The sequence below is a fragment of the Artemia franciscana genome, chromosome 4, assembly GCF_032884065.1.
Source record: "Artemia franciscana chromosome 4, ASM3288406v1, whole genome shotgun sequence".
In the NCBI taxonomy this organism is placed as follows: Eukaryota; Metazoa; Arthropoda; class Branchiopoda; order Anostraca; family Artemiidae; genus Artemia; species Artemia franciscana.
Genome location: NC_088866.1, coordinates 5,328,042 through 5,341,126, shown reverse-complemented (window position 1 = coordinate 5,341,126; position 13,085 = coordinate 5,328,042). Strand labels below are relative to the sequence as shown.

The 13,085-nt window shown below is 37.2% G+C and overlaps 1 protein-coding gene across 2 annotated transcripts in view; it reads left to right on the top strand.

Moving 5' to 3' along the window:
* Positions 1–13,085, top strand: part of LOC136025899 (uncharacterized) — a 120,250-nt gene that overhangs the window by 92,202 nt on the left and 14,963 nt on the right. For both annotated transcript variants that reach the window (XM_065701954.1, XM_065701953.1), the window contains one exon: positions 8,665–8,800. In XM_065701954.1, the coding sequence (XP_065558026.1) occupies positions 8,665–8,800 (136 nt within the window). The remainder of the gene's footprint in view (positions 1–8,664; positions 8,801–13,085) is intronic.

Genomic DNA, 13,085 nt, shown 5'->3' with positions numbered 1-13,085 from the left:
ACAAAAATTATTGCTTCAAAGCCTACCTAATACATATCATTAAAACTAGTACAAATTAACCAACTAATTATGTTTCCCTATGTTTCTAGGATTATAGAAAACTAGTGATTTGATCCCAATCTATTCAAAGCTTCCCATCCAGGAAGTTCCCATTTCCTTTAAATCTTTCCTGCCACCCCAACGGCCGACGACTTGCTTTCCGTTTAGCCCTTGGTCTAAATGTCTCCCGAAAGAATTTCACCTGTACGTGTTTGGGTCAAAGCTAATGTTAAGTTACTGATGAAATATAGAAATGCATTTCTCACCTTTCGGGTTGAAAAGAAGAAAAAAGAATCGTAGCATTGATACGAAGTAAATCCTGCTCAGGTTGGATATATTTCATCTGTTTCTACCCGTTTGGTGAGGCTTGAACTGCGAGATGTTCTATCGTTGAACGGGGAATTTTAGGATTTTTAGTAATCATTTTGTTATGTAAGCAGTTTGTTTTTATGGCACTTGTTCGTCGGCCAAGTGCATATAGCGATTGCAATTTCTCTCCGTCCGTCGGTCTGTCGGTCCCGGTTTTGCTAGTTCAGGCATTTCCAGATAAGCTAGGACGATGAAAGCTGCCAGGCGTATCAGGGACCGGACCAGGTTAAATTAGAAATAGTCGCTTCCCCGATTCGACCATCTGGGGGGGGGGGGGAGTGGAGGGACGGTTAATTCGGAAAAATCACAAAAAAGGAGGCATTTTTAACTTGTGAACAGATGATCGGATCTTAATGAAATTTTATATTTGGGAGGACCTCGTGTCTCAGAGCTCTTCTTTTAAACCCCGACCGGATCCAGTATATTGGGGGGGAGTAGGAGGGGGAAACCGGAAATCTTGGAAAAATGCTCAGAGTAGACAGATCGGGATGAAACTTGGTGGGAAGAATAAGCACAAATCTTAGATACGTGATTGACATAACAGGACCGGATCTTCTCTCTTTGGGGGAGTTGGGAAAGGGGAGGATTTACGGTGCTTTGGCGAGTTCGGTGCTTCTGAACGTGCTAGGACGATGAATATTGGTAGGTGCGTCAGGGACCTGCACAAATTGACTTTCTAACAGTTGTTTCCCCGATTCGACAAAGCATGACTTTCAGGGGGGGGGGCTAGAGGGAGGGGAAATCGTGAAAATATAGGTATGTCTATCTTAAGAGTGGGTGATCGGACGTTAATGAAACTTGATATATAGAAAGAGCTGATGTCTCAAATGGTCAATTTTCAATTCGGATGGGATCCGGGGGCATTGGGGGTGGAGGGAAGAAACGGTAATCCTGGAAACCGGAAATCTTGGAAAACGCTTTGAGTGGCGAGATCGGGATGAAACTTGGGAAGATTGGGAAGAATAAGCACAAGTTCTAGATACGTGATTGATATAACCGGATTTTATCCTCTTTGGGGAGCTGGTGGGATTTCTAGTGCTTCGGCAAGTTCGAGAACAAGCATCAGTCCTAGATACGTGATTGACAAAACCGGACCGGATTCGCTCTCTTTGAGGAAGTTGGAGGGGGGGATTTATCTTCTTTATAGTTAGAATGCCGAACATGACGAGACTACCAAGTTTATCTTTGTAATAATTGCCAATAAACAAAGAACAGCAAGATTGATAACTCTAGTACGGATTCTAATTTTAGGTTCCGACCTCATCACAAGTGCCATATAAGCTTTTGGCTCTTGTTTAGTATTGTTTCTAGCTTAGTCTGTAACGTTTCCTTTTCTTTTTTCTTCACTACAATTTTTTTATTGCTTAGTTTTTTACTTTTTTATTACACTTTTTTCTGGATGTTTCCAAGATTGTGACAAAATCCTTTGCAGAAATACGTATTTTTTGTGAAAATTAATCTTATAATGTATGGCAAAGAGTAAATTGTGAAGGAGGAATTAAATAAACAAAAAATGTATATTTTGCTTTTAAAAAATCATCTACACTGATCATTTATATCTGTTCTATTTTACTCAATTATTCTTAGAGAAAATGAAGGAGTCAGCAACTTATGTTCGCTTAAATTTTAATTTATTTTTCCTTTAATTGAATTTCCTTATAAGACATAATCTGAATTAAGTCCGGAAATTATAACGATCACTGCACTTTAGTCGTTGGCTTTTATTTTATATTTTAATTTGGTTTTCCAGTTCGTACAGGCTTTTTATTCATTTCTCTGTTATTTTAAACAATTTTTGCGTTTTAATAACACATTGTTCAGTAGTGTCTATAGCCTTTTCGAAAAAAAAAGAATATTTATTATTTTAGTTTTATTGGCGTAATTAATGGCGAAGACCATACTACCTTCTATCCGGGAAAAACTGGAAACTATGAGGAATGGGAATTTTTTTCGTAGACTGATCTAAATAAAATCTAACCGAATATTCCGGCTAAATTACTAATAGCCGAAATAGTGCCCAAAAGGGTCAAACTTTTGTGAGGTGATGATGCTATGGCACTATTAATTTATGCATTCTTTTGTGGGGGGGGGGGTAGTTTTGTAGCTTTCTGATCGTCAGTTAGATTTTTACTTGGTTTCTACGTTTTGATTTATTGTACGAATTTATTCAGAATTTATTACATGTTGCTGAGAGCAGCTATTATCCATGAAGCAAATATATTTGATTATTTTAATAGCTTATACAACTTCATTCAGCAAAATTTTATAATTTAGTGTTTTAGTACAAGTCGCTTAAGCTCTTGCTTAAGGAACATTTGCCAAGTTTTCATGGATTCTAAACTTTTCCCTACCTACTCACAGTTGTTGTTACCCATAGTTTATTGTGTTTTAAATAGATTTTCTTTGACTATTATTTTGTTTCCAGTAGCACAGATATATTCGCCAAAGTGCACCCTAAATAGTCTGCTTTTATACACTAGAATCCTCAAATTGGGGTCGTTGAACCTCCAAATTAGGAGCGTCAACCTTTATTGGTGGCTTATTTCTATAAAGTTTCTCGTATAAGTTTCTTGTAAAAGTATTAATTTCCTCTTTGGCAGTGTAATGTCGTCACTTCTGAGTTTCTTCCTTGTCGCCAAGATGCTTGAAGTATTCCGTAACAGGCACATACACTTGATTCCTCTTTCATTGCATTAAAATTAGAAGGAATTGTGAAACAATTCTATTAGAAAACTGAAGAAGGAGGAAGAGGGAGGAAATAATGTGTTTGCACCTAAAATATTTAATATTTACTAAGTTTAAACGTTTCTCCTAACTTTCGGTTGGAAAACGTTTTTTTTTTAATTTACTTTCTGGTCGTTTTTCAAATAATGAGGAATCCTAGAAATCCCGTTCTCCCCCTCCTCTCATTAAATATTATCTTTATTTTAGAGAGACTTCAAAAATCTACATGATTTGAAATATATTGATATTGCTACAATATTGCATCAGTCCTACTGTTAGGCGAGAATTTCATTAAACGATATATCGATAATTTTTATTTTCTTTATTTGATCATCGATATATCGATTTTGCGAATATTTAATGACACAAACTATAACTAAAGAGTATTTGAGCAATTTTTGCAAATTTTGAAAAAAAAACGTTAAAAATTCCATTACATGAATGAATATCATAAAAACCCTGATTTGGAATTACTCAGGCTCAGTATAAAAAAAAATAAGCTACTGGCTATTTTTGGTTATTCAGATTCAGTAACATGCCAATATTTCCCCCTGAGAAATGGGTCAGCCATTCAATGATTAAATAAAAAAGGTTTGTTTTTTTAGTTGAATGTAAGAAGCAGCATTAAAGTTAAAAGAACATAAATTGTTCCTTATATGAGAGGAATAACCCCTCCTCAATACCTCACTCTTCACACCTAAGTTTCTTTTTGTATTTTAGAATTTTATTTACTCTAATTAAATGGCTCTTGTGTTTCACGAGTTGTTCTTAAATAATTGCTACAAAAAGTTGAAAATAGCGTAAAGAGCGAGGTATCGAGGAAGGCGGATCCTCCCTCAAATATGGTATAAATTCTGTTTGTTTTAAGTTTTAATATTGCTCCTTACTTATAGTTGAAAAAGTGTGTTTTTTATTGAATTTATGATTGTTTTTCTAAAAATTCAGAAAATCCGCATTTCTCTCCGTGGAAAATCCCTTCTCCAAGAAAATTCTTCATTGGAAAGTTTCTCTCGCGTAAGATCCCCCTTACTCCAGACAGTTTCACTACAGCTGAAAATTCTCGCAAAAAAACTCCCTACAGAGAATTCACTGTCCCCAAAAAATGTTTGTTTACTTCCCAATAACCAATACTATATGTAAACACTAGACAAATCCCATAACTTTTTCCCAGGGACTTGCAGGATGACATGATTATTTGACGTTTCAACTATGATGGTTGAAACGGCTATCTTAAATTTTTGATCGGATGACTTTTTGGAAAAAGGGATGTGGGAGGGGGAAGGGGTAATCTATTTGCCATCCCCCGATTGTTTTGATCCTAAAATTGGGAATTATAAGTTTAATTTCCGTTCGAGAAAGCCCTCTTCTAATCTTATATGACCATTGGCTGAATACAATCACCATGGCAAAAAAAGCAAAAAAATTAGGCGAATCATAGCCTACAAAACAGAACACATAAGCACACATCCGTGATCTTTCTTCTGGCAAAATTATTTTTGCAGGTGGAAGCTAGAAACCCTTACAGTGAGGTTGTCTGATATACCTAATCTCATGTTGTGATTTACTATTAAGATTCTTTGACTTTTTATTGGCTTTTCCGCCCTCTCTTGGAAATAATACAGATTTGTTCATCCTCCTAGCTTTGGTTAGGTACATGAAAATTAATGAATTCTACATAACTGGAGTTGGCAAAAAAAGCCAATTCATTTGATATATCTATTGTTACCGAAATTCTATGTTTTAGAGTTTCGGTTGCTATTTGGCTGAGTTGCTCCTTCGCTACGGTTTGTTACCACAAACTATTTAATTAATTAATCATACTTGGCTTCCACTGCCAGAAAGGATATTGATGGAGGACATAGACACTAATTTCATGACAACTTCGTATAGGTATTTCTGAGACCCGTAATCTACTGAGACCTACTGAAAATCTGGAGAGCCCTGACAGATGCGGCTGCTGATGAAGCTTGCACTGCATTATTTATTGAAACTTGTTCATTTGAACTACACAAACTGGTTTCATGCTTGTTCTTGGAACTAAAGACTCCCTACTGAAAATCTGGAGAGCCCTGACAGATGCGGCTGCTGATGAAGCTTGCCTTGCATTAAATATTGAAACTTGTTCATGTGAACTACACAAACTGGTTTCATGCTTGTTCTTGGAACTAAAGACTCCCTACTGAAAATCTGGAGATCCCTGACAGATGCGGCTGCTGATGAAGCTTGCCTTGCATTAAATATTGAAACTTGTTCATGTGAACTACACAAACTGGTTTCATGCTTGTTCTTGGAACTAAAGACTTCCTACTGAAAATCTGGAGAGCCCTGACAGATGCAGCTGCTGACGAAGCTTGCCTGTAGTGACTATTGAAACTTCTTCACGTGAACTCCACAAACTGGTCTGATTCTTGTTCTTGGAACTTAAGACTCCCTACTGAAAATCTGAAGAGCCCTGACAGATGCAGCTGCTGACGAAGCTTGCCTTGCATTGACAATTTGAAACTTCTTCATGTGAACTCCACAAACTGGTTTGATTCTGTAGTGGCTGAATCACAGGGACTGTCACGGCACTTGCATCTGTTGATACAGATTACAGTAAGGCCAAATTCATGTCTCTTGATATTTTACTCTGAACACGGAGAAGATCGTCAGGAATAATATACAGTTTCTTGAAACACGGATTGAGTTATGTGGCAATCGTGACGAGTGTGATCTGAACAAGGCCTATGAGCCTAGAAGGTATTTTATCTAGCCAAGCCTTTCGAAAGTTCTCAGCAAAATTTTTGAGTCCACCACTGGGTTGTTGGCTGGATTGACTGGAATCTCGCTTTAAACCCCAAAGGTGGTCCTAATTGGGCAGAAAACTTTGTCGACTCACCCATTATTGTCAATGCAACCGCGGACGAATTTTACTGACAACTGGCTTTATGGATACAGCTGTCCATGCTGCATGTCAGTATGTACGAGTCAATTGGCTGAATACATTATTCTTCTTCTTGACCATTTGCGAAACAATTTTCTATGTTGGATCTTTTCTGTTGGGCGTTCAGCGGTAGATACAAGAAAAGCCGAAATGATATCGTTTTTGATATTGATATTTACGTTTCTCTATCGATATATTGATATCCAATATCGCCCAATACTAATCAATCCGACCTTAATTGATACTACAAAGAAAAAAAAATGGATTGCTTACGAAGTATCATCCGAAAGCAACCATAATCGAGCGACAAATCATGGAAATTGTTAAACATGCAGAACTGATCGCCGTCTTCATCCCTTTTATGTGTTAGCAAACAATATTTGGGGCTACATTTGTTGTTATCTGCCATTATTGGCTAGAAATAATTACTTTAATGATGATTGAGTTCTTCAGGGCATTCATTAAATTATCTCTTTTTCAACGAAGGCCAAGGACTTCGAATTTAAAGCAGAAAATCGAAAGCAAAAAACTACTTATTGCTCTACGACCAGGGTTGCCACCCGGAGGAAAAATCACCGTATTTTAGTGATATTTTAGTTGATTTAGTGATTTTCTTCAATAATCTAGTGAATTATGTGCTTATTTATTGATTTTTCCTTTGGTAATATAACAAATCACTAGAAATAGTGATAAATCACTGGGGGTGGCAAGTCTGTCTACGACACACGCGTTAAAATTTTAACCTCGTGGTTGCTGAATGGAGAGTTCAACGAAACTGCTCTCTACGATGTTGATGTAAAAGCCCCTGTTTAAGCCCGTCTCTTTGGAATTGTGTCAATGCCAACCATAAAATTTAGCAATGCATAGCTTTATGTCACCGCATGCAAAGTATAATTTTCTTTTCTTTAAAATGAACAAAAAACTAAACTGTCCCTTCTAGTTTGGCAAGAACCATGTGGAAGGTATTACTTCCAGGCAAAATGTGTAGGAAGAAAGCCATTTTTTTTTTTCTGGATGCTTCTACGGTATTGGGTGTGTCTGTAGAGGTCTTTTCTTTTTAGACTGTCTATGTTGGTGGCTGACGAAATTTTTCATAATAAAGTTTTATTCCTTATGTCTAACATTATTAAAATGGACCTCGAACCGACATCTTTTCGCCCATATTTATCTAAGGTTATCATGTCTCAAAATTGCAAGACATTAGTTAAAAATTTTATTTTAAATAGCCTCTTGAGATTTTCTTATTAATTCTTCATTTTCTTGAAGATGCACAATTAAGGATTTCTGCACCACCACTCCCCAAAATGGGGGTAGTTGGAAATGCATGTCCAGAACCTACCTGAACCCAAATAAAATAGTATTTTGTTCATTAATTGTCGGGCACAATTTAACAATTGGGGAGGGGGGAGGGTATTCGAGTCATTTAACAAATCAGAAGCGAAGGCTGCTTCATCAAATCAAAGATTAGAAGATTCCTAGTGAACTTTCGGCTTTCAATTTTGAATAAGAAGATCTCTTAAACAGTCTTTATGAAGAGGCGATCCGGGAGGCAATAGAAATTACTTTTACTAACAACTCACTGCAGCACCAAGCTGCTTGAGGCCAACGTAGTTACGCACACTCCTCCATCAAATTTTCCCTCTAACCCTCTAACCTCTGGAAGTTCCATTTTTGTTTGAACTTTTCCTTACGACATCTTCCCGCCCTTTTCGGGGACGATCCCGATTCCAGTCCAGACGAAGATTCCAGTTTTCCAATAGAAATTAAACTTCAGGTAAATGAAAATATTTCTTTAAGTAGGGATCTAGGGGAGTATTCACTTAGCGCATTACATGCAAATTGAATTACAAATGATTTAACGAGTTACATAACAAAACCAATACCTAATAGTAATGAGCCTGAATCAAAGAGACCTTTTAGGTTCGCTTCCAAAAATCGACAATAGCACTGAAAGTATGCTCTTGATTTGTTTTTTGCCTGAATGAATTGCTTTTTTTTTGTCTTGTTTTTCTTCAGTCGTCATTGAACTTCCTTGAAGTAATGATTCTAGGAGTGTTTTAATTTTAGTTTTAATGACCAAACTTTTTATTGTAAGTCTTATTCTATATTTTTTATGTCCTTTACTGACGACTGCCCTTTGATGTAGAGCCGAAATGTTCATTTAAAGATAAAAAATTTTGCAGTCTTAGTTTAGTTCCTCAATGTTTTACCTGTTTTTGTTTGTATGATGGAAAGCATTGTGGTCTTCGTCATTGTTCTTTAATTGGACAGCTCACTATCCAGAGGTGGTTTTAGAAGCGAGAGCACTTGCCCTAGGCGCAGAAATATTAGAGGTGCAAAATTTTAAATAATTGATATATCATTTTGTAATCTTTGAAATTTTATGTTTATTAAAATAAAATAGAGGGCGCAGTTGGTAAAATTTTGTTAACAAATGAAAACTTCGTTAAAAATTGGCCTGCAAATTTTTGGGGGACAGAGGGGGGGCGCTAATCAATATTTTGTCCTGGGTGCTAGAGAGGCTAGAACCGCCGCTATCACTATTCCACCCGTCTCCCTTTATATAGGTTTGATAAACATTTACAAAGTAATGTTTTTGTTTTATTTAGATTGAAGTCAAAAGCGAATCTAGTCCATCAGATCAAATATTTGGAGACCCGTGGAGAACTTTGGGTGTTTATTTTGAGCAAAAAGATCTGTATCTTGAAGATGACAGGGAAAGTCGAACCACAGCCACAGCATCAGGTATGTTACTATGGCAGAAGGAGATACTGCCTTCTTTTTATTAAAAAATGTTTAAATTCATTTTGATTAATGATAATGTGTTTCTTATAAAAGATATCTGCATAATCATATAGTTGGCTATTTTCTTTGATTCAGCGGCATAATGGAATAAATGCTGAGGATACGAAATTAGGAATGGACAGAATTACAGAGTGTGGTTAAATAATGCTTCATTTCTGGATATACTACATATAGATTCTATAAGGTAGTTTTGAGCTAGGGGTGCTGAAAAATCCCTGCTAAATTCATAGCTGCCCTTCCTCTTCCTCATAGGAAGTAGGTTCAAAATGCAAATATAGGCTCTAAATCCGCCTTTCTCTCCCTTTTTCCCAATTAGTGCCCTTGGGTGAAGATGAGCTACCTACTCATTGGCCAAGAAGAAAGTCACTGTAATCGTCACAACTTTCAATTAAATTTTAATTATATTTTAATTTAATTACCAAGGTTATATTACCGAGTGATTATATTTACCAAGATTATAGGATTATAAGATTATATTTACCAAGATTATGTTACCGATTGTTTTTTAATTTAATTACCAAGTTCACAAAAAAGAGCAAAATTAGTTATGGTTAATTGTAAAAAAAAAAACGGTAGAAATGTAAATATGAATCCCTCAAACACTATAGGACGTAAACTTTAGTTCTGCCTAAAAATTGTGGCTTCATGATGTTTTATTGATGGTATGATGGATCTTGAGTGGATGTACATGAGTTGCATCCATGAGTTGCGCGTGTATGGTAGATACTAGGAACCCTACCATTTGTCTCAAATTTGAACCAAAAATAGCATGAGATGGTCTTTGATTGGATGAAAATAATTGCATGATATTGCTTTCGACTAATAAGAGGCGTTTTCCACTGACATAAAATTATTGGAAGCATGGCTGGATCGACTAGGTGCGGGGCCCGATTGGAATTTTTTCACGGGGCACATCTATATGTTTAATTTTTAAGCAAAATAAAATCCAGTATATAAATAGATAAATAAACATATATAAACATTCATAAATAATATATATATATATATATATATATATATATATATATATATATATATATATATATATATATATATATATATATATATATATATATATATATATATATATATATATATATATATATATACTAAAATCTTGCAAAAGGAGTTTCGCCCGATACGATAAAAGAGTACTTGGCCGATTTCTTCGAGTCTTCTTCTCTTGGTGAGACCCGTAAATTGCTTTTTTTAAATCTTTTTCCGAATGAAGTCCCATCGAAGCGCGTAGGAGCCAATGCTGCATTAAACTGTGCTTCGGACATTATTTCTTCGCTTTTAAAGTGCGATTCCCAGAACATAAAGCTTCCGGACTTTGTTATCAAATGTCCCAGCGAAGTGCCAATGATCCCTGTCGATGCCTTCAGTACCCTCAGTGCCAAGGTGAATTCTTGCCTTGAACAGCTGCGTGATATTGCGTCCAAGGTTACAGAGAGACAGTCTAAGCTTGTAGCCCCTACTCAAAATAAGAAAAAACCATCCTACGCTGTCGTTGTAAGAAACCCACCCCGGAGCTCAGCGACCCTATCCTTCGCATGAAGAAGCTCGAAACGTTGGATGGTCACGACGGAATCATAAGTCTAAAATCTAAGCCACATAGCAAAAGCTGGGTTGTGATGGTACGCGATAAGTGCTCAGCCGACTCGCTTGCTGAAGCTGTTACTAGCTCCATCCCTAACGTTGGAGCCAGAGTGATTGATAAAAAGCCTTTAGCTGTGGTCCGGGATATACCCCATAATTATTCAAGAGCTGATTTGGAGGCCTCAGTGGAAGGACTTATTAGTGCTAGTCAAATCGGCGACTCTCGTACTTTTCGCCTCGAGTTTGTCGACAAAACCGCTCTGAATGCGGTTCTGGAGTCGGGAATCCGTATTGGATATGAAATTTTTCGCGCTAAGCCCTTTCAATCCATTCCGCGTCGATGCTTTCGCTGTCAAAGTACTGATCACCTGATTGGAGCTTGTCCCAGCTCACCAGCACATCCCAAGTGTTCCAGATGTTCTGGCCCTCATGTGAATTCTAAGGAAAACCCTTGCCAAGCCTCACCAAAATGTGCAAATTGCACTATGGAACACGTAAGTTTTAGCCTGAAATGCAAAGTTCTCCGATCGGCTCTAAACAATGCTAATAAATGAATGATCAAACTCCGTTTAGCTTTGTTTCCCTTAATATTAATGGTACAAAAGACAAGGATCTACTGATAAGTGAGCTACTTGAAAATGATATTGTGTTTCTACAGGAGCACCTTCTCTCTAAAGTGAATGTTGATAGCCTAAAGCGTTCTCGGACCCATTATACCTTCTTGAGAGCCGCCCAAAAAACCCGTGGAAGACCATCAGGAGGTCTGGCCATCTATTTCAGACACAAGACTCAGCCGATATTATTGCAAAGCGACGCTAACATCTTAGCGATAAAAGGTGGTGATACCGCATTTATAAACATTTATTTCCCCTGTAATAAAAAGACTGTGCAGTCATTGTCTAGTTTTTCACAAGCATGTAATCGCCTACGAACACTACTTAGCGACCTTTCAAAACAAAATACCAAATGGGTTCTCGCCGGTGACATGAACACTGACTTATTATCTAATTCCGACCGATCTGAAATCTTTCTCGATTCACTACCTGGAGGATTCCATCTTGCTGATAAAGATCTTCTATTTACTTATATTCACAATCGTGGTGGTCTTACTTCCAACCTTGATCATGTAATTGTGTCAGATTCAACTCTACTTTCATCAATAGTTCATGTGGAAGACTCTAAAATCAACGACGATCATTTACCAATCACGTGCCAACTATCTTGCTCCATGGCGACCTCTGTGCAACGTAACTCTCCCAAGTGGTTCTCAAAGTTAAATTGGGAAAATACCAATGTTCCACTTTATGTATTGACATTGTCCCAGTTATTATCATCTATTAAAGTGCCTTTCCACTTATTGCAAACATCTGTATCTACAATTTCAACGCGGATAGATATCAACTCGTATTATCAGCAAATAGTGTTCTGTCTAAAGTCTGCCGCTAAAACAGCTGTACCCTCCGAGTGCGTGCGAACGGGTACTCGCAATCCCTTTTGGAAAGTTGATCCTAAAGTGAAGATAGCTAAACAAAAAGCTAAGTTCTGGCTCCGTATGTGGATAGCCTGTAATCGTCCTTCTTCTGGTTCAGTACATCAAATAAAACAGAAAACCAAACGAGAGTACAAATATTCCCTGCGTAGAGCGAGACTAAATGCCTGGGATGGTCCTTGTGACAAGAAATCCTGGGATCGTGTTATAAACAGTGTTAAGTGTTCACCTCCAATTAATTCGTCTCTTCGGCTATGTGACTTCGTTTCTCATTATAAAAATATTTTGCTTTCGTTTAATATTAATCTCCAAAATCATTTTACAAAGCTTGTAAACTCAATCCTCCCAATTCGTATCAGCCAATCTCAAGTGTTGTCGGTGGAATCTGGTGTTATACTCCGAGCTCTTATGCAAGTGAATAAGTCTGAGTCTCTCGATAGTGATGGTCTTTGCTTCAAGTTTTTTGCTTATGATTGTCCTGAACTGCTGAAGCATTTGCAATTATTGTTTCAGATGTGTTTGGCACAGTCCGTTGTGCCAGATAGTTTTTTGTCCGGTTGTATATCTCCCATAGTCAAGAGGGGTAAGGACCCCAGTGCTTGCTCTAATTATCGTCCTATCCCTGTGTCTTTTTTTGTTAGTAAGCTATTTGAATATGTATTGCTACCGGCCATTAACTCCAAGTGCAATTTTACACCCTTCCAGCTTGGTTTTAGAAAAGGTATGGGCTGTTTTCAAGCTCACCATATTGTGGGTCGGCTAATGAAACAAGCTGTTGCTCAAAAAAGTCCCCTGTATTGTTTGACTGTTGACATATCTAGTGCTTTTGATAATGTAATTCATTCAAATGCTTTGTTTTCTCTAGCAGCCTCGGGTGTTAACCTTTCTATTGTTTCCGTGCTTAAGTATTGGTATGCTAATTCTTCAGTTAGGGTGAAGTGGAATGGTACGGTAGGGGAGTATATTCCTGTTAAAAAAGGCGTTAGGCAAGGTGCCGTGTTATCCCCGAGCATTTTTAAATGTGTTTTAGCTTCGTGTCTCCAACGTCTTCAACCGTCAATTTTTTACAATGATAATTTAGGCATTAGTCACGTTGCTTATGCTGATGATGTTCTGCTTCTTAGCCGGACAAAAAAT